Consider the following 23172-nt stretch of genomic DNA (forward strand, 5'->3'; position numbering starts at 1 on the left):
CGGCGTTAAACTAAACTCACTCACTCAATAATCAGATTATTGTAGTTCTGTAAGCGGAACTCAGCTTTAATTGATCTCTCTATGAATAGCAAAATATGCGGTATATTGTAACATCGCATGCAACGAAAGCCTTGGCTTCATCAAAAATGGTGTAATGGATACAACTACTGTAGCCAGTCCTGCCACACATTTTCGGGATCACATATCAACGTGATAGATTTGTCACAAAGGTGGAATATGTCTTACTGCCACGATAACCGACAGCCAATATAACACTCTGTTAACAACTGCTATGTATTTTCAGGAGTCAGTGGTGGACAAATTAATGACATAAAGTTGTAAATATCCTCTTAGTCGTGTTTTAACTTGCACCAGCTGTCACGCTACGTTTTGATACAAGGCTACTATTCAACTCTGTCCATTGACCACACAGCATCTGCCAACAAGTGGACAAACAATCTTTCTCGCCACGACAAGTGGAAACAATCTTGCCACAACGTGAGTAATGACTTTCTAATATTCTGTATCCATTAGACCCGTACTCGTTGGTGGTTAGTCTGAATAAACAAGGAGACGATGTTCCTTCCAATTAAGATATTTCTGACTACAGCAGGAGTCATACATGACTCCTGCAATGTGATTCTGTGTAAAAGAGCGATGTTTACCTGGGGTTTTCACAAGGGGGGTATCCTGCCTCAACCATAGCGTCCATGAACACAGTTTTGAAATGTCAAATGTTCAACCTGAAAATGCATGGGAAAATATGCTCCGTAAATGATAAAGAACACAAAAGTGATTTAAATACTTTCTTTATACTGACAAAGGACAGTGCTAAATTGTACACATGTGCCACAAATCGGTCTCACTGATCGAGGATCATCATGATAATTGATTGAATGTCAAGGTGAAGGTGTCAGTATTTGTGCGGCTACGAAATGGGTCCTTGGGGACCCTCCCTTTCTTCCTTTGGTGCTTTGGCCAACTGGTTGAGGCTCTGTGGCTGTTGCTGGAGTGGTCGCAGACGTCGATTAAGAGCATAAAGTTCGATGGAATCTAGGTCTGGAAACCGAGGGCCGATGGCAGTATGAGATTTTGTGGTTCTGCTTGCCGTTTGAGGTTGGCCATTGTCATGTTAGGGATGACTCGCACTGGTCGAATAGGACACGTTCAGGGATTCCTATTCTTTGGGACTGAAATCCATTGCAATCCTAGTACTGCTGTAAACTGCCATGACTATAGAGGTAATTGCCGACAACCACGTAGGAGTCTGCCTTTCACGTGATGGACCGGATCGGTAGAGGTCACGTTTTCATCTGGGGAGGTTTGCGTCTTATCAGATGTTAATTATTCTTTTCTACATCGGTGTCTTATTATTCAGAGTATGTCATTGATGTATTTAGAAGTGCGAACGCGGCACAGGGACTACATATGTTACCCTTTAAGTAGAGCAATTCAGTAATGGCGGATACCATTACAGCAGTTATTATGGAGCTCGATATGACACATTGACAGGTTTCATCACATCACGGTATCACGGATGTGTTTGAATCACTAGCATGTATCTATGGGACAGTGTTTGCTGAGATCCAGCTTCAGGTTTATCAGCCTCAAACATTTTCAGTGTAAGTATTGTTAGTATGTTAGTGTTTCACTTAAGTGTTAGTTGCAAATGAAAATTAATGTAATGTCTTTCCGCCTGTACCGTGCAGAAGATTTAATGTGAGCACTGTTACGTGATGGAAAATTAGAACCTTGGTGCTGGAGGGTGTGTTTAGTGAGTGATGTCCTTCATTAAAGAAGATAATAATATCTTCTAATATGTCCGCGCATGATGCAAATGAACATGAATGAGGAAGTTCACCGAATTCAATCAGCGGTAGGGTACAGTAATATAAACAGCCATTGATCAGGTAGCAGAACATTGATTTCTTTGAACGAATCATCTATCCACTATAGACTTGTTACGGCCGTTCCAATTATTGACTCTGATGATTTCAATAGGTTGGGTTTCTTAATGCATAAACGGTACTCTAAATCAGACTTTAATGATATTTTCTTCAGCCCTATTTAGATGACTACGAGACACATCACCTGCAAATATATTCCAACATGGTGTGTCTTACCATCAGTCCAAAGGTGGCACTGGTTGACGAGAAGATATCCATCACAGTCAGTAATCTTCGTCCACTTCAGCGAGTGACCGTACAGGTGTGGGTAGAAGAAGGAAAGGCTGTATTCAGCTCCTGTGGACATTTCCTTGCGGACCAACAAGGACAAGCTGATATTGATCAACATGCTTCTCTGGGCGGAACTTACAGAGGTGAGTTCTGTCTGATGGACTTTATCAGTTTGCTGTAAAACAGACACTCTAAAAGTATAGTCATCCGCATGTCACATTAATTCATTTATCATACATGTTTTTATGCCGGTATGACATATATTGTCGATTTTCAATTATATATGTATCATCCGAAATCATTCTTCATGAGTTATCAGTAAAAGAATGAATTTATCTGAAAACAAAAGTGCCATTTGGCTTCTTGAGCAGGGACCCCAGTGAGTTCATAGTATTGTGACGTCATCATTAACTGACGGTGCTATAGTATTATGACAATTTTTGCGATATCTACAATGTACCATCTATAACTGTACGTCTGTGCACTCCCAAATTATCGGAAATAACTGTTTATTCAAACTGCCACATATTCCAAATATACGTATTAAATGCAAACGTATGTATTAAATATTGTAAACCTGTAGGTCTAAGGATGTTTGGAATGCTACATAATTCAGTAACGTATAAAGACAGAGAACATTCATAGTCATTGAAGATTACAGCATCTGTGGGGAGAGTCACTAATCATACCGACATGTTCTTGTAATCACATTTTGGTAGATTGGATGGGTGTGCAACTGCAAATATTTACACGACACTGACACAGTTGAAAGGTATTTGACCGCGACATGAAAGACCACAATGGTACTCCTTCCACCAAAAACAAGCAATATGAACGAAAACATTATTATATCTTAGCTGAACTGTAAAAATTCAGAAAATTGTGCCTTGCTCAGGCACATTCTCTTCAAGGGGAATCAAAATGAAGCTGCCTGATCTTAAAACTAAGAAGTCCCACTTCCCCCCTTATCTCTCTCCATGCAGGTGTTGACAGCATGGGACTGTTCTGGAGTCTAAAGTCTGTACCAGGGATATCGAAAGACCCATGTCTCAGAAAGGTAGATGTTACTACACCTCTGGTTTTCAGACTGTGTGTTATAGATGACCACATTCTTTGGAATAACCTCCAGTTGCCCACGACAGTAGTACTTGTAACAGACACGTTGCAGCGCTGGTACAAACACAGTTCTGTAAGGAGGATTGAAGTGCGTGAAGGCTCCATCAGAGGAACTCTCTTCTTGCCTATGGGTAAGATTGTAACGTCATTTCAGGGATGATGTAAAGTAGTAACGAAGCATAAGTGCGTGAATATTGCTCACACACCACCATCAGTTGCCCAGCTATTCTCGACGGGAAACATCAGCTATGAATTCCATCGTCTAGATATAAAAAGCAGTACTAAAATGGATGGTCAAGGACAATTCAAATATTAGCCATATATCACAAATAAAACAAACAATACTGCATTTGTACTGAAAGCATATCTTTTTTAATAGAGAACCAAATTATTTAGAAAAAGCTGATTTCAGTTTTCGTTACAATTATCTGTCGACAAAGTGCGGTAAAACAATTACAATATAACACGTACCGATTTAAAACTAACATGTAGCTATACAATAATATTGCTACTGAAGAAATGAACAACCCCCAACACATTTTGGTGACCATCCCGGCAATACTTTAACAGTACCTCAACCTGTGAAGTAAAGTAAAATTTGTCAGTAAATATATTAATATGTTTTGAACATGAACTTGAATTGCACCTGGTAACACGCCGCAAACTTCCTGTCATTAAATGTTTACAGGTGAAGGACAATTCCCAGGAGTGCTCGACATGTTCGGTTCAGTGGGAGGTCTGATAGAGTTCCGTTCTGCATTATTGGCTTCTAGAGGCTTTGCTTCCTTCGGTCTTGCCTACTTAAGATATGATGATTTGCCAAGTTCAGTGGCTGACATTGACTTTGATTACTTTCTTGTAAGTTGTTTGACGTTCACTATACAGAATCAATGCACCGTGAAAGCCAATCCTACACCTAAATAGTAATAATAAGTTCATATGTATAGCGCCCTGTATCCAGTCACCAAGTGGTTGCTAATGGGGCTGACGCATATACATGTACATACATACAACAGGAGTTCATTTAGAGATCATGAGGCACCTTGAACAGGAACGTTTTTACGTTAGACTGGATGCTGGTCATATAATGCGGATTCATGCAGATTGCCCCGGAGGACAGATAACAAGTAAGAAAAACGTCGATGTCCATATGTCTTGAGGTGTGCACTTGTCACGATGATCAGCGCTTGATTGGCTTATCTCAGAGTCCTTGTTGGAAAGTACTGTCTGATAATACTAGAGAGATATGATAGGGGTGCATTACTAAGGCATCTGTAAGTCACACTAAGTTTGTTTTATTCTCCGCCGCCATATAGCTGGAATATTGCTGAGTGCGGCGTAAAACTAAACTAAACTCACTCTTTTATTCTATCCTATCTGGGAGTGGTAACCAGTAACGAGGCATGAGAATAGGGGAGATGTAGCTGTGCTTTGTGGTTCTGCAGATCAATCTGGCAGGTGCATTTTGGACTTCTTGCAACCTGGACAACAGGTCTTGGTTAATGTTCCCAAGGTAACTGTCATCTGGTCCAAGCGGGCCAACACCATGAATCTAACAAAATAGTATGTTGCGTCAGTTGTTAATAGTTGTTTTACTCCAGGGACCACGCAGATTTGTGATTCACCTCTCTTAAGTAAATTTACACTCAGCTTTGCTTCTGGTGACTGGAGAAGAACCTGTGAGAATGTCTTTTTTTTATCGTTTGAGTTTACTTACGGTCACCCATGCCTTCAGATTGCCTGCACACACTTCAACTTCTGCAACTTGTGATTTTGCATTGTGAGTGAGTGAGTTTAGGTTTACGCCACAATCAGCAATATTCCAGTTGGTCTGTAAATAATCGAGTCTGGAAGAGACAGCCGAGTGATTAACAGCATGGACATCGATCTGCACAATTGGGAAATGAGCCTGACCACCTGTTAGTCGCCTCAAGCATAGTCGCTTTTTATGGCAAGCATGGGTTGCTGAAGGCCTATTGTATACCGGACCTTCATGGGTCCATTGACATTATGTTTCCTAACATTTGAGTATCATCAGTAACAATGATCTAAGATGTTATGCCGAGTAATAAGGTCCCCAAAACTGCTAATTTAGAGAGTGAAAATCATTGGTCCCAACATGAAACCATGCGGGACACCTCATGAAAGGTTACATGTATGGGATCTAATATTTTGGATCAGCACGAACAGAGATCGTTCAGATTGGTATAAGGGAAATCATCTTAAAACAGAGATGCCTCATCCGGAACGGTTTTTGTTAACAGCCAAGAAGCAGTGATCTGTCGTATCAGACACTGCTCAGAGTCTACCGCTGTAAGTACATTATCCACTACATTGAGTAAAGTTGTTTCAATGCTGTGGCTGCTCCGATATGCAGACTGGAATTCATCGTATAGAATGTTTTTGTAAAGGAGCAATAAGGGGGGTCTTCCCAGCAGTTTTCAGCACTTTGGAGACAAAGTACAGATTCGAGACGATGTCAAGGCTTCGTCAATAATGGCAGTATCTTGTGCGGGTATTCTGGAACCAAGCTCAGATTTACGAAGGAGAATATCAACTAACTGAAGCATGGATCTGGTAGGGAACAGATCCATCACATAGAAGATAGCCATCTTTACATAGTATGGACGAAATGTTCATGTTATTTTAGCATTGTGTGTTGCTCCCTTAACTCTTCATGTTCTAAATTTTCAAAGTGAATCCTTAGACACATAAATTGAAGGAAGATGCATAGATCAAATGCCATGTTGTGTTTAGTGTGTTGTAGAGTGGCTGGCTTTTCATCCCTCTGTCCAGCCTGGTGGTATAGCAGTGATCGGTACGTCCAAGGGAGGAGAGCTGGCCTTCCTGCTTGGCATGTCAACTAATCTGGTGAATGTGATTTTACAATCTACAAATGATTTATCAAATAACAGCACATCGAGGTGAATTATTAAATTGGTCTTGTCCATATTTATACTCATGAAAAGAAATACAGGAGCACTTGAAAATACAAACGTTCCTTTATTTATTTCACGCACAGTACAAGAAAAGTACACAGTGAAGAAATCTGGGGAAGGATAAAAGAGCACTTGTCCTTTCATGTGTTCCCTTATTTGTTTCCATGAGTATATGTGTGTATTCATGTATTTTCTTCCAACTATCATAGGCACCCGTGGCGAGCCACCTCCTCGTGGTGGGTGCTGGGTAACGCTAAGTGCTCGCCAACCCCCCGTTGTGGACCCGGGGGCATATTTGGTCCACCAACCTGTTGGCCGTGGGTTGCGGCCCTGTGTCGGTGGAGGAGGGGATCCTGGTGGTTGAGGGCAATAGGGGCTTGCAACCGTGTTCCTGTTGCTCAACACACCACTTTGGCCCTGACTTTACCTAGACGGGTGGTCGAATGGGCCCGGTTCGACCAATCGGCTGGTCACGCCAAGCCCTGTGCATAGTACTTATTTTTGCACACTTTTGACTTTTCAAAAATTATTGTGTGGTCTTGGCTATTTCATATTTGCTAAAAGTCTTGTTTTTACAATTTGCCTAGAGTCCTATGCCAGAAGGCGGTGGCTCATGGGCCAATCTGGTGGGATCTATCCTTTTAGGCATTTTCCTGCTTGAGTATACTCTCCTTGTATCCTTGGTGCCGTCTGACGGAGATCCACAGACAAAAGGCATCGTCCTTGTTGACACTCCATGGTGGGTGGGGAGCTAGGAGAGTGAATCCAACTTAATACAATCATGGCACCCCCACTTAAAAAACGTTCGCATGAATCAGATGATTCATTCTCGTCAGAGGACGAAGATACTACAGCTGTCTCAAATCCTGCAAGTTGGTCTCGCTTTCTTGTCATGTCTGATCCAAATGATGGTCCTCTTAAATTGAATCCTTTTGCTATTGCGAAAGGCATAGAAGGTCTGGCTGGTGAAGTCAAAGAAGTTAAAAAATTACGATCAGGATCTCTCCTTATTGAATGTAAGAAACAAATTCAGTCACAAATTCTGCTTTCAACTAAATCTCTGGCCAATGTTCCCGTGAAGGTGTCGTCTCACAGGACACTCAACAATAGCAAAGGCATCGTCCGTGATACTGGACGCTGCCTATCTGACATGACTGAAACAGACATTGTTTCCGAGTTACACTCTCAAGGAGTCACTGCTGTCAAACGATTTACATTCAAAAGAGAAAATGAAATTGTAAAAAGCAATACGTACTTGTTTACTTTCTGTCTTCCATCCCGCCCAAGCTCACTTAAAGCTGGTTATTGTCAACTAAGGGTAGATGCCTACATTCCAAATCCCCTAAGATGTTACAATTGCCAAAAGTATGGCCATGGTTCCAACTCTTGCCGTAATCCAGCTGCCTGCAACCGATGTGGAGGGAAATGTGAAGACAGTACACTGTGCAATAACCCGTGTGCTTGCGTCAATTGTTCTGGGAGTCATCCCTCGTCTTCCAGAGAATGCCCGTCATGGAAATTCCAATCAAAAATTTCTCGTGTCAAACACGAACGAAATATCACCTTTTCTGAGGCTAAGAAATACGTCATTGCTCAGGAACCTACCGGCCTATCTTATGCTGCCGCAACTGCTTCTCCTGTGGCTTCTGCTACAACTCCAAGACCTCTTCCATGTAAATCGGTAGCTTGCCAGACCGAATACACTTGGGCAAAATCTTCAGCTCCAACCTTGATCCCTACCGCAAATAAAGAGAATTGTACACAAACATCCAGTTCACAAACCCTAAATCAGTCTATGCCATCTAGCGATAAGGATTCGTCCTCTTCTCAAAATACGACCTCATCTCAAAAATCAAAATCAGAGAAAAATGAGACACAACTTGAAAAAATCAAATCCAAAACTAGAGCTGAAACAAATAGAAAGAATCAAAGTGGTAGAACGCCGAAAGGGGCCAATAATCAGGTCCAAATATTTAACAAATTTGGATCACTCGAAGACATGGATATGTCCGACCACAACCATGGAAGGGCACATAGCTTGTCTCCAGCCAGGAAGGTGAGGGGTCGATCTCCTGTTCATCCCCCATAGAGATTGTTTCTTCACCTCTAATACAATGGAACTGTAGAGGACTCAGGACAAATTTAAACGATTTACATCTGTTAGTCCAAGATTTTAAACCGTCAGCATTCTGTTTACAAGAGACATATCTCAAGCAGACTGATCTTTTCGAATTACGTCAATATAATGCTTATCATTGTTTTTCTCCTCCGGGTGGAAAAGCCACTGGAGGATCTTCAATCCTTGTTCGGAATGATGTAATCCACAGTCCTGTTCTACTTAAAACAAGTCTCCAGGCCGTTGCAGTAAGACTTACTTTGCATGTTGCAGTTACTCTTTGCTCTTTGTATGTTTCGCCTTCCTCATCCGTTCAGCAAACTGATCTTCAGGCTCTGTATGATGAACTCCCTAAGCCCTGTATAATCATGGGTGATTTAAATGGACACAATCCACTCTGGGGCAGTCGTAATACAAACACTAAAGGTAAATTACTGGAGGAATTCATTTCAAATAATGATCTATGCATTTATAATGACGGTTCAAATACGTATTTACACCCTGGCACTGGAACATATTCATCTCTTGATTTGTCTTTTACTGACTCCAGCCTATTGAATGAATTTGAATGGTCAGTCCATGACGACCTTTGTGGAAGTGACCATTTCCCAACAATGCTAAAGCCTGTGAATCCATCTGACGTTCCGCCATCATCAAGATGGAATTTTTATAAGGTTAACTGGCCTCTGTATGAAATTCAATGCGCTGAACAACTTAAACCTGAACTTTTTAATGATATTCCTGATGCCATTAAATGTTTCTCAGATAAGCTAAATACCATAGCTGACGAATGTATCCCTAAGTCCTCTTCAATTCCTCACATACGAAAACCATGGTTTACAGATAAATGCAAACAGGCTAGGAAGGCACGGAAGAAAGCCGAACATTATTTCCGTCGCCATCCTATGGTCCACAATTTAGATAAATTTAAAATTTTGAACGCCAAAGCTCGACGTGCTTTCAAGCAGAGTAAACGCCACTCTTGGCAAACCTATGTCTCAAAAATTAATTCGCGCACGCCGATATCAAAGGTGTGGAATATGATCCAGAAAATCAAGGGTAAGGGATCGAAAGCTAGCGTCAGTCATCTGAAAGATGGGAACCAATTATTGACTAGTAAATCAGATATTGCAAATAAACTTGGTGAAACGTTGGCCAAACACTCTTCCTCATCTAATTATGTACCTGAATTCCAAAAATATCAAAAACAGCAGGAAAGGACACCTATTAATTTCAATTCAGATAATGGAGAAGACTACAATGAAACATTTTCGATACATGAACTTCACACTGCTCTTGATCAGGCTCACGATACTGCTTCTGGAGCTGATGGTATACATTATCAACTCCTGAAACACTTGCCAGACTCATGTTTAGAGACACTATTATATATTTTTGATAACATTTGGACAAGTGGAAAATTCCCTTCCTCGTGGCGTGATGCTATTATTGTTCCCATCCCTAAACCTGGACGTGATCATACGGATCCTTCTAATTATAGGCCCATTTCACTAACTAGCTGTGTTTGCAAGACCATGGAACGCATGATAAATAATCGACTTGTTTGGTACTTGGAAACCAATAACCTCATAACAGATATACAATGCGGTTTCCGTAAAAACAGAAGTACTGTCGATCACTTAGTGCGTTTAGAATCTTTTGTTAAAAATGCCATAATTAATAAACAACATGCAGTGTCAATCTTTTTCGATTTAGAAAAAGCGTATGACACGACATGGAAACATGGAATTTTAAAAGATTTACATGACTTTGGATTACGAGGTCGTTTACCTCAATTTATATCTAACTTTTTAAATGACAGAAAATTTCAGGTCCGAGTGGGTTCAACCCTGTCTGATCATTACAATCAGGATCAGGGTGTCCCACAAGGCAGTATTTTGTCTGTCACACTGTTTAGCATTAAGATTAACAGTTTATCCAAGGTTTTAAACGATTCCATCGATGGATCGCTTTTCGTGGATGATTTTAATATTTCTTGCCGCGGTAAAAATATGCATACTATTGAACGGCAACTGCAGTTGTGTTTAAACAAAATAAATAAATGGTGTCTCGAAAATGGATTTAAATTTTCTCAGTCAAAAACTAATTGTCTACACTTCTGTAGAAAATATAAGCCACATAAGGACCCAGAACTCTTTTTAAATGGCACTCCCATTAAAGTGGTCAAGGAGGCCAAGTTCTTGGGTATAATTTTCGACTCCCATTTAACTTTTCTTCCACACATTAAATATCTAAAAAATAAATGCTTGAAGGCTCTGGATTTACTAAAAGTTGTTTCCAATTCAAAATGGGGAGGGGATCAAGCTACCCTCCTTCACCTATATAGATCACTGGTCCGCTCAAAGCTTGATTATGGGTCCATCGTATATGGGGGAGCCTGTAAAAGCAGCTTAAGACTACTGGATTCTGTCCACCACCAAGGTCTTAGACTTTGTCTCGGATCCTTCAGAACTTCTCCTGTGGACAGTCTTTACGTCGAAGCAGATGAACCATCTCTTTCACAACGCCGTATGAAATTATCCGTACAATATATTACAAAACTTTTTTTCTAACAAGTCTAACCCTGCCTTTAACTGTGTCTTTAATCCCCTCTATGGGGATTTATATACTAAGAAATCTTCCCTTGTTCCACCTCTTGGGCATAGAGTTAAACCATTCCTTTCTGATGCTGGCATTGAGCTGGAGATTATACATCCTTCGCGTTTACTTTCTTCTCCTCCTTGGCAACTAGTGCGGCCAAAAGTTGATTTGACTCTTACACAGTTTAAGAAGTCAGAAACTAATCAATTACAATATAAACAAGAATATAATCAATTAAAACATAAATATAGCAATTACAAACCCATATTTACCGATGGGTCCAAGGACGATGGCGCAGTAGCTTGTGCCACTGTCATTGGATCCAGAACACTATCTGCTAGATTACCAGATTGCAGCTCCATTTTCACAGCTGAAGCAAACGCCATACTAATGGCTCTTAAATATGTTCAAAGACACCCCAAGCATAAACAGTATGTAATCTATTCGGACTCTCTTTCTTGCCTTCAGGCTATTAAAAATATTTCTTGCAAACATCCACTTTCAATTGAAATTATTGAATTGCATAATGATCTTGCTACTGGCCAATACGACATCGTCTTCTGTTGGTTACCCAGCCACGTGGGCATTTCTGGTAACACAATGGCCGATGTAGCTGCTAAAGCAGCACTCAACAAATCTGTGACACCACTTCTTATTCCTTACAGCGATTACAAAGCCACCATTAGATCTTATATCCGTGATCTGATGCAAAAGAAGTGGGACACCCAAGTAGGTGTAAACAAATTACATGCGATAAAACCCTCTATTGGTTACACCTACTTGGGTTGTCAGACGAGATTTGAAGAGGTCATTATGCGACGATGTCGCATTGGCCACACAAGATACACGCACGAATATATACTAAAAGGTGAGGATCCTCCGTTTTGTATCCCTTGTGATGAAAGAATCACAGTCAAGCATATCTTGCTTGACTGTGTTGAGTATTCCATCACAAGGGACACTTATTTCAATTCAAGAACAATGAAGGATCTTTTTAACAATACTAGTGCTCATTTAATCATAGGATTTTTAAAAGAATTAGATCTGTTAACTGATTTGTAAATAGATATATATTTTATAATTGGAAGTTTAAATTAGTAACTCAATATGTTAGTGGCTGTACCCCCAAGGGGGTTAAAGTACTGTAAAATTATTGTCCTCCTAAGAGGGTACGTAAGTCCCGAAACATTTGATGTAAATTTAATGTTTCCAGGTTTTTAATCGCAGTATTTTTGTCATTTTAATGTATGGCCGATTCTCCGCATAAATGCCACTGACTGAAGGGATGGTGTAAATCCAGCTAGGGTCCATGTAGGTAGCAAAAGTAATGTAAGTCCCCATGGTCCCTAGTATGGTGATGTACCTTCAGTTGTTGGCAATCCATAGCCCATTTTTATATTGTATTGTCCTCTTATAGTTGAACTGTTTTAGATCTAATTACTAGTTTTACATTCTCTGTGATATTCTAGTTGTTTTACTGTCCTTTGTTGACAGGTTTTTATGATATAAATGTATTCCATTTCCTGTTTAATGTTCACGTCACGATATGGCTGAAATATTGCCGATGTGACGTTAAATATTAACTCACTCACTCACTCCAACTATCATAGGGGCAAGGACAAACAATTCGTGTATTCAGACTTTGTTAAATTACTGACCATTCGTGCAACAGTGATTCTGTCCACCTCTGAAATTGAGAGAGTTTCTATGGTGATAGTGACAATCATAGGACTCAACATTTAAAACATTCCATAGAACTGATTATGATTAGCATCAATACATCTTTGCTTCGGACATTGAATTGAAGAATGTTCTGACAAAACGCTCAGTCAGAAATAAAGGGATGCTCTGAATTGTTGAAACTGAGTTTAGTGGAATTATCCAAAGTGATAACTTGTGGAAATTGCAATGACTGAGTGGGTTAGGCGGCTAACTTTGGGTATTGGAAATTAGGTGCCTGACTCTAAGGGTATGGGTTCAAATACCGAAGGCGACTCACAAAAGTACATTAGTAATTGACTATCAAAGTGTAACGCCATATATAAGATATGCTATCGAGAGAAGCAAAATAAATGAACTTGAGAATTAGAATTATATGTTTGACTTCATATATGCTTTGGACTCATGAAGGTCCGGGGTCGAATAGGCCTCCAAAAACTCATGCTTGCCATAAAAGGCGACTGTGCTTGTCGTAAGAGACGACTGACGGGATCGGGTGGTCAGGCTCGCTGACTTGGTTGACACATTTCATCGGTTCCCAATTGCGCAGATCGATGCTCATGTTGTTGATCACTGGATTGTCTGGTCCAGACTCGATTGTTGACAGACCGTAGTCATATAGCTGGAATATTGCTGAGTGCGGCATAAACTAGACTCACTCACGCATGTGTACTTTGTCATGTTTTGCATGCCCCTATAGATTAGGGAGTATCCTTTTTCTACAAATTCATCTTCTCCTCGGGGGAACACTAACCATGCATGATTTCACCATGTTGGCAATAGGTGAAGGCTCTTGTGAATATCGGTGGTGCTCCTGTATATGGACTTGATGATCTGAAAAGGTGTGGACAACCATTTTGGAAAGGGTTCAAGTGAGCATTTATACGTGCTGATTTCTTGTGTTCAATGCGGCACTAAAGCTACGTATTTGTGTACTACATCCAAATGATGCACTGAAGTTATCTCAATTTGCCCTTGAAGGCAAGTATAAATTAATCAGGATATGTTATTAAGCTTATTTACTTCAGATACTTGATATCAGAACGTGCAGATTAATGTGACAAATACCAGCGTCTTTCGTAATGATATGATTGCTTCTCATATATTAATGCCAATAATATATCTTGCACTTGAACTAAAATTAAATTATTATTTCACTTGAATATTTTCAGAATGAACGAAAGTAAACTGATATATACAGATGAAGGAGTTTATCTCAAAGACGCTGCGTGTTACGACAGTGAAATCATTCCGGTCAGTGGATCTAGTTACAGAAATTACACGATGTGACGGCCTTAGCGGAATAGCTCTTCAGTTTACGAAATGACTCTTGACATTGTTGCACAAAACTTATTGTAGTGCTGTCAATGTAATCTGCAGGACTGTGACTTCTATATCATCTAGACTTGCACTGCAGTGTCGGCTACCCATTGGTCAAAACCGGTCACGTGCCGTAGGTATATTTTGCTGTGTTCACCTGGACCACACGCGTCCCTAGTAACATCATTTCGTCTAGTGTCATCTCCCTTGTTTGTATTGTTTGGTAACAAAGACTATACGACATCGCAATATCGTCCTGCAAGGTTCCCGTTGGAGTCAATACTCTCCAGAAATCCATGCCATTACTAAGCAAGAATTGCAGTCTATCCACAGTGTTCAAAACCACTCTATCCTTGTCATTAGAGCCACAGTAGTGTGACACTTCAATGCAGTCAAGATTACGGTCGTCACTGACTACATGAGTGTATACATATTGCCTCTCTCTGTTTATCAGCGAGTTGGCGATTCTGTAGACTAATAACTAGTCTCTGAAATAATATTTTACTCAAAAGAGTTCATGGTAAAAATAAAAAATAAAAAGTCCCTGGGACTTACTTCAAGCTAAGGAAATCTAGTCTTGCCACAATTTCTAGAGTTGTGTGGGCTTTCATGGATAGTGATTCTGAGAAGTAACGTATGGGAAAAGCCATAAACTATCAGAAATTCACCTTCTCTTCTCCAATCTTCTTCTCGCCCTGTCTTGATGCTAGCTATCCAAAACGACTCGCTTTCTCGCCCGGTTCACCGGAGTCCACCATTACACTTCCACACGGCGATCATGACGGATGATTTGACTTCCACCTGAGAGGGGTCAGCGACCGAATTGCTGTAATTTCTAGGCCACAAACGTCACTTCTGTAGCAGTGCGCCATACGCAATTCCTACTACACTGTACCCATCTGTTTACCTGTTTTAGAATATCAACGCGTCTAGAGTAATCTTTCGCTTTGTCTGACGGGAGCATCCCAATACAGGTGACGCTGACCTAACCTCCAGTCAGCCCAAGCTGATGACAGTTTCATGGGAACAGAGTATCAGTTGCTGTTATGTGTTATTTGAGAGTTCCCTATTATACAAAAGTTGGACAAAGAACGACAGTGTGGATTTCGAACGTGTGACTGCACTATTTCTAAGGTGGAATGTGTGAATGAGGTGACGTGGCCTTTTAAACGCACATACGAAATGAGTGAGAAAGTGAGTGAGTTTAGTTCTACGCCGCACTCAGCAATGTTCCAGCTATATGGCGGTGGTCTGTAAATAATCGAGTCTGGACCAGACAATCCAGTGATCAACAACATGAACATCGATTTGCGCAACTGGGTACCGATGGCATGTGTCAACCAAGTCAGCGAGCCTGACCACCCGATCCCGTTAGTCGCCTCTTACGACAAGCATAATAGCCTTTTATGACAAGCATGGGTTGCTGAAGGCCTATTCTACCCCGGGACCTTCACGGGTGCATAAGAAATGAAGGTACACAAACACATTTTGTGAGGGTGTCCGTCGAGATAAATGTGTTACCATGTATTCGAGAGTTTGATATGGCTAATTATCGTGCAACCGAGTTAAATATCAACCTCGTGAACACTTAGTAACTTATAATATTTTTTGCTCTGACTATCCTGACATAATTTGTTGGATTGTTTACGTATTCTTCTCTGCCTGGCATCGTGTTTTCGTTTCACTGCTTTTTGCAGGCCTGGACTAACAATGCCAAGATACTGTATTTGTGTGGTGAAGATGATGGCGTATGGAGAACTGACTTTGCTAATGCACTCATTGAGGCATGTCCTGAAGAGAAGAGGAAGAACATTGAACTCATCATCTATCCAGGAACAGGACATCTATTCGAACCGCCATATATGCCCGTATCAAGGGCAATCTTCCATAAAATGCTAGGTGAGCATTTCTGTCAAATTATGCGACACATGTACAGTTCACATGGCTTACAGTACGAGAAACATTCTTAAAGATTGGTCACTGGTCAGTTTTAATAGCAGTAGCAAAAAAAAAACGATTGTCTAAACAGCGAGAACAAAATCCCTATGGTCTATTTGTCATATGTATGTACATGTAGATGTATGTAGTAGCACAGTGCTGCGTCAGACTGTTCGATGTACACTGAAACAACCAGTAGGTGACTCACGACCATGTATGTAGTTTATGAACTAGAGGAGGAAAGACGATCACCATACACTTATATACCAATATATTGCTATGAGTGCTTTACTTTACCTGTGGCCTGTGCGCTGTGAATTGGAACACGTCTCACGACATAGCAGTCTGTTCAAATTTCTGTTCCACTGAAACACGTCTGAACAGCAGCACTAGTTTTGTAGAGAGGGTAATGACAGAATAAAGAGACATTACACATTTCCATAAATTTCATGTTAATTGCAACTAAAATGCGTCTTAATGTCTTATCAGTGCCCCGTCGATAGAATGTACAAATATTAGTACTTAGTCTACAATCTAATTTTGAGATTTATTTACTAGTTGCATTTTTCATGTATTATTCATTCACAAGCTTGTACATGTTTGATTCAACAGGCTCGACACTTGTGATGGGGGGGCAACCTGAAGCTCATGCGGCAGCCCAAGTGGATGCCTGGAAAAGGCTTCTCCACTTCCTCCACACACATCTGCCAAAGGAGCAGCACAGTTCAAGTCGTTTATAGCTAAAATATACTGTTCTGCAGTGTTAAAGTTTCAGTCCTGCCTGTTTCTCAAGGGCTGACATGTTATGAAATATTTATGAATCTGAAATAAACTACCCGCACTATCATTGTGTCAAGATGATATAATGTTTTGCTCATGATTTACATCCACTTTCAAAATACCTTCTTGAAAAAAGAAAACAAATAGTGAAATCAGACTGAAACTTCATCAGGGCGGACGAGCGCTTTAAGCACAAGGCTTCCCACAGCGCCCCATGCAAATGCTAACACAAATCACATAATGGACAATAGTAGTTAGGAAATATATAATGACTTCCATTGACATTGATTAATTACACCTAACAGTATGACGCAGTAATGTGGTACAGCACACATCTATATGCACATACATATGACAAAGAGACCATGGGTTTATCGTTCTCGTTGTTTAGACAATCGGTTTTCTTGCTTCTAGCATTAAAACAAACCAAAATCCAATTTAGAAGAATGTTTCTCTTACTGCAAACCATTAAAATAAACTGTACATGTGTCGAATAATTTGACGTAAATGCTCACCTAAAACTTTATGGAACATTGCCCTTGATACGGGCATGTATGGTGGCTCGATAAGATGTCCTGCTGATCCTGTCCACTGTTCCCGCTTCACTCCAGTAGAAATAGTGTCGACATTTGCTCATACACTGTGATTTGTTGAATGGGAATCGTATTTAGAGTGTCCATGGTAACGGTCTTTACGAGTATGATTCTAGGCCACTTTCATCAATATTCCAGCAATATCTCGGTGATGTACACTGACATATTAGTTGCACTATACATTAAACGTATGCATTGTACTCTTGTACTCTTGTCATGTTGTACTGAAATGAGGCATGGCGACTCTAGACTTGGGTTCACTTTTTTCATTATGTTTTTATTACACCAAAAACATTTCTAGATGATGGGTCTGCACTTATATCAAGTGAGTGAGTGAGTTAAAATTTAACGTCACACTAATATCAAGAAAAAACATTGGGAATACCAACCGACCAGCAATCACAACTCATCTCATCATATGCAAATAGCAATATAAAGATAAAGATTAAATCATAAAGGCGAACGCTAAGACACACGAGAGTGAGTGAGTTCATATTTAACGTCACATCAGCAGTATTGCAGCCATATCGTGACGAGAACATTCTTGAAAAAAGGAATTGATGTATATGGTAAAACAACCTGTCGACGAAGGACAGTAAAACACCTAAAATATTACAATAAGAAATAAAACCAGAGTGAAAGTTAAAACTAATTTCACTATTCAGATAATACAACATAAAAACAGGCTATAGATCTCCAACAACTGAAGGCAGATCACCATACTAGAGGCCCTAAGACACAAATAATATAGGTAAATTGTTTGCAGCACATTTCACTTTCTTGTGAAAAGACTGACTTTATCATTTTAATACGAAAGTATATTTCTACTTAGGTAATTCTAAATGAATCAGTGCATGACAGACAATTCTTGGTCCTTTACAGGGAGTTGTAATATCGTTCTTAATGCTAGGGCACACTTTTTCAACGAGAGGAGAATCTATTTTAATATATTTTGCTTCAGTATTGAACTCCATACCTTTGGGATGGTAGATAATAAAGAATGGTAGGTAATAAACAATTGTAAATAAGTTTAGTATCCTTTCTTATTGAAAGACGCTTTTAGGTGTATGAATGGAATTAATCGGTTTTCATCCCTGAGAATGTTTACATAAACACTACCTTTGTTAAACCAGTTTTTGATAAAGTTTGGTCCAGAACGCACTCTTGTTTGAGATAAAGCATTTTGTGTTACCACTAGCTGTTGACCTGCTGCAAAGTAGTCACCTGACTGTAACAGAAACGAATAGCACAATTATGAAAACACATATATATGTAGTTCGTTTGATTTTCGGTTTTTTTTTTTTTTTTGTGGTTTTCTTTTTCGGGTTTTTAAATTGTTTCCTTTTAGCCGTGAAGGGTTTATGATAAAGTGCGTCTGTCAAGTGTGTTCTGCCTATTCAGGTGAATAATCGGAATTCAGAAAAAGTCTGAACAGGGGGAAACAGACTCTAAGGGGAAAATGACTCCCCTTGGTCATGTAAGCCAGACTACCTGTTTGGTATGACATGGACTAAAATATATGTATGTGTACCTTCGGTAGTGTAGTGTAGTGGACACGCCTAGTGCTTCTACTTTAGAGCAATGAAACGTACCTACCTGTTGATTTAACATTTTAGAAACCTAACACAACCGCTCGGAAGCTCTATATTGAATATATTCATTCTGCCCTGACATAATGAGAACAGTGTGTGAGTGTGAGTTAATATTTAACGTCACATCGGCAATATCTCAGCCATATCGTGACGAGAACGTTTAATACTGAAGTGAAATATATCGATACTATAAAACCTGTCAACGAGGTACAGTAAAACAACTAGAATATCACAAGTATGATTAAAACTAGTGTGGAAAGTTAAAAATAATATCACTATTCGGACAATACAACATAAAATCAGGCTATAGATTGCCAACAACCTAAGGTAGATCACCATACTATGGACCATGGGGACTTACAGTACCTTTGCTACCTGCATGGACTCTAGTTGGATTTACATCATCCCCTCAGCTGTTAGCAATTTAGATACATCTAGCCAAAAATTAAAAATACACATATACTACGATTAAAAACAGTGGAAGTCTGGAAATGTTTTGGGACTTACTTACCCTCTCAGGAGGACAATAATTTTACGGTACTTCAACCCCCTTTGAGGGTACAGCCACTAACAATTCAAGTTACTAATCTAAATTACCATGGATTAAAATGCAGCTATCTACAGAACATAATAATCAAAATTCAAAGATGAAATAAATTTCTTTTAAACATCCAAGAATTAAATGAGAACTTACGGTGTTAAAAAGATCCTTAATTGTTTTTACATTGAAATATTTATCCCTTATGATGAAGAATTCAACACAGTCAAGCAGGATATGCTTGACCGTGGTTCTCTCATCACAAGGGATGCAAAACGGAGGATCCTCACCTTTCAATAGGTATGAATGAGTATATCTAGTATGACCAATACGACATCGCCGCATGATTACCTCTTCAAATCTGGACTGACAACCCAAGTGGGTATAACCAATATAAGGTTTTATTGCATGTAATTTATTTATACCCACTTGGGTGTCCCACTTCTTCTGCATCAGATCACGGATGTAAGTTCTAATGCTAGCTTTATAATCACTGTATGGAATAAGAAGTGGAGTCACGGATTTGTTGAGTGCTGCCTTAGCAGCAAGGTCAGCCAATGTGTTACCAGAGATCCCTACATGGCTGGGTAACCAACAGAAGACGATGTCGTATTGGCCAGTTGCAAGATCATTATACAATTCAATAATTTCTATTAAAAGTGGATGTTTGCAAGAAATATTTTTGAGAGCCTGAAGGCAAGAAAGAGAATCGGAATAGACTATATATTGTTTACGTTTCGGGTGTCTTTGAATATATTTGAGAGCTGTTAATATGGCGTTAGCTTCTGCTGTAAAAATAGAACTATTATCTGGTAATCTAGAAGATATTGTTCTGGATCCAATGACAGTAGCAGAAGCAACTGCGCCACCGTCCTTGGATCCATCTGTGAATAAGGGTTTGTAATTGCTATATTTATGTTTTAATTGATGATATTCTTGTTTATATTGTAATGCATTTGTTTCTGATTTTTTAAATGATGTTAATGTTAGGTCAACTTGTGGCCTAACCAACTGCCAAGGAGGAGAAGAAAGAAGACGGGAAGGAGCTATGTTTTCCAGCTCAATGCTGGCAGCAGAAATAAGTGGTTTTATTCTTAAACCAAGAGGCGGAACAAGAGAAGATTTCTTATTGTATAAATCATCATACAGGGGATTGAAAACACAGTTATGTGCAGGGTTTGACTCATTTGAATATAGTTTTGTTACATACTGTAAAGCTAATTTTATACGTCGCTGCTCAAGAGATGGTTCATCAGCCTCGACATACAGGCTGTCAACAGGTGAAGTTCTAAAGGAGCCAAGACAAAGTCTTAGACCTTGATGATGGACTGAATCTAATAGTTTTAAGTTGCTTTTGCAGGCTCCACCATAGACAATGGAGCCATAGTCAAGTTTTGAACGCACGAGAGATCGATATAGATGGAGAAGGGTAGCTTGATCCCCTCCCCATTTAGAATTTGAAACCACTTTCAACAAGTCAAGTGCTTTCAGGCATTTAGTTTTAAGTGATTTAATATGTGGTAAAAACGTTAAATGTGAATCAAAGATTAGACCCAAGAACTTGGCTTCCTTCACAGCTTTAATGGGCGTCCCATCTAGAGATAGTTCAGGGTCTTTATGTGGTTTGTATTTTCGACAAAAATGTATGCAGTTAGTTTTCGATTTAGAAAATTTAAAGCCGTTTTCAATACACCATTTATTAATCTTGTTTAAACACAGCTGCAATTGCCGTTCAATGGTATGCATATTTTTACTACGACAAGAAATATTAAAATCATCCACAAATAAGGATCCATCAATTGAATCGTTTAAAACTTTAGATAAACTGTTGATCTTGATGCTAAAAAGAGTGACAGACAAAATACTGCCTTGTGGAACACCCTGATCCTGATTGTAATGATCAGACAGGGTAGAACCCACACGGACCTGGAATTGTCTGTTATTTAAAAACTTTGCTATAAATTCAGGTAAACGACCTCGCAAACCGAAGTCATGTAAATCTCGTAAAATGCCATATTTCCAAGTTGTGTCATATGCTTTTTCAAGATCAAAAAAGATAGACACAGCGTGTTGTTTGTTAATTAGTGCGTTTTTTACAAATGATTCCAATCGAACTAAGTGGTCGACGGTACTTCTGTTTTTCCGGAAACCACATTGTATATCTGTTATGAGATTATTTGTTTCCAAGTACCAAACAAGTCGATTATTTATCATGCGTTCCATGGTCTTGCAAACACAGCTAGTTAACGAAATCGGACGATAATTAGATGGATCCGTATGATCACGTCCAGGTTTAGGTATTGGTACTACTATGGCATCACGCCATGATGTAGGAAAGTTACCTGATGTCCAAAAATCATCAAAAATATTGAGAAGAGTTTCTGGGCAGGATTCGGGTAAATGCTTCAGAAGTTGATAATGTATGTTATCAGCTCCTGTAGCAGTGTCATGAGCTTGATCAAGAGCAGTATGGAGTTCATGAATAGAAAACGTTTCATTATAATCTTCCCCATTATCAGAATTGAAATTAATAGTTTTCTTTTCTTGTTGTTTTTGATATTGCTGGAATTTTGGTACATAATTAGAAGAGGAAGAGTGTTTAGCAAGTGTTTCACCCAGTTTGTTAGCAATATCTGATTTATCAGTAAGCAATTGATCTCCATGTTTAAGATGATGGATAGTGGATTTAGTACCTTTACCTTTAATTTACTGGACCATGTTCCATACCTTGGACATGGGTGTCCGAGAATTTATTTTGGATACATAATTTTGCCAAGATTGGCGTTTGTTCTGTTTAAAAGTACGTCGTGCTTTAGCATTTAAAATTTTGAATTTATTTAAATTATGAACCATAGGATGGCGACGGAAATAATGTTCTGCTTTTTTCCTTGCCTTCCTAACTTGTTTGCACTCATCGTTGAACCATGGTTTTCAAATATGTGGAACTACAGAAGACTTTGGTATACACACATCAGCTATGGAGTTCAATTCATCAGAAAAACACTTCATAGCACCAGGAACGTCAATAAAACGTTCAGGTTTAAGCTTGTCAGCACACAGTGTTTCATACAAAGCCCAGTTAGCCTTTTTAAAATTCCGCCTTGATGATGGAGGAACATCAGATGGGGTTACAGCTTTTAATATAGTAGGAAAATGGTCACTTCCACACAGGTCATCGTGGACTGACCATTCGAATTCATTTAGTAGTTCTGAATTTGTGAGTGACAAGTCGAGAGCAGAATAGGTCCCTGTACCAGGGTGTAAATATGTGTTGGAACCATCATTATAAATACATAAATCATTATCAGAACAAAAGTCCTCCAACAATTTACCTTTAGCGTTTGTAGTTACACTACCCCAGAGTGGGTTGTGCCCATTTAAATCTCCCATTAGAATACAGGGCTTCGGGAGCTGATCGTATAGAGCTTGAAGATCGGTTTTGGCAAACGCCGAAGACGGTGAAATATAAAGAGAGTAATTCTCACTGCAACAGCCTGCATATTAGTATTAAGTGGAACAGGGCTTTGAATAACGTTTTGTCTGACTAGAATGGATGATCCTCCAGTGGATCTATCACCTGGAGGTGAAAAACAATGATATGCATTAAAATGACGAAGGTAAAATGTATCTGTTTGTTTTAAACATGTCTCTTGGAGACATATCGCCGAAGGTGTAAAATCCTGGACTAATAGCTGTAATTCATGTAAATTAGTCCTCAATCCTCTGCAGTTCCACTGTACAAT

The 23172-nt window shown here is 39.5% G+C and overlaps 1 protein-coding gene across 2 annotated transcripts; it reads left to right on the forward strand.

Moving 5' to 3' along the window:
• The first annotated feature begins 266 nt into the window (after positions 1-266).
• LOC137298189 (acyl-coenzyme A thioesterase 1-like) lies at positions 267-16787 on the forward strand. Of its 2 annotated transcripts, none has more exons than XM_067830350.1 (9): positions 267-498; positions 2062-2320; positions 3161-3424; positions 3982-4151; positions 6051-6164; positions 13452-13540; positions 13841-13922; positions 15686-15887; positions 16539-16787. In XM_067830350.1, the coding sequence occupies exons 2-9, from the start codon at positions 2110-2112 to the stop codon at positions 16664-16666; spliced, it is 1260 nt and encodes a 419-aa protein (XP_067686451.1). In that variant the 5' UTR covers positions 267-498; positions 2062-2109; the 3' UTR covers positions 16667-16787. The 2 variants fall into 2 exon arrangements, with proteins under 2 accessions (XP_067686451.1, XP_067686458.1); XM_067830357.1 differs by lacking the exon at positions 267-498 and adding an exon at positions 1271-1622.
• The last annotated feature ends 6385 nt before the right edge of the window (positions 16788-23172 follow it).

Source organism: Haliotis asinina, chromosome 1 (assembly GCF_037392515.1).
Source record: "Haliotis asinina isolate JCU_RB_2024 chromosome 1, JCU_Hal_asi_v2, whole genome shotgun sequence".
NCBI lineage: Eukaryota > Metazoa > Mollusca > Gastropoda > Lepetellida > Haliotidae > Haliotis > Haliotis asinina.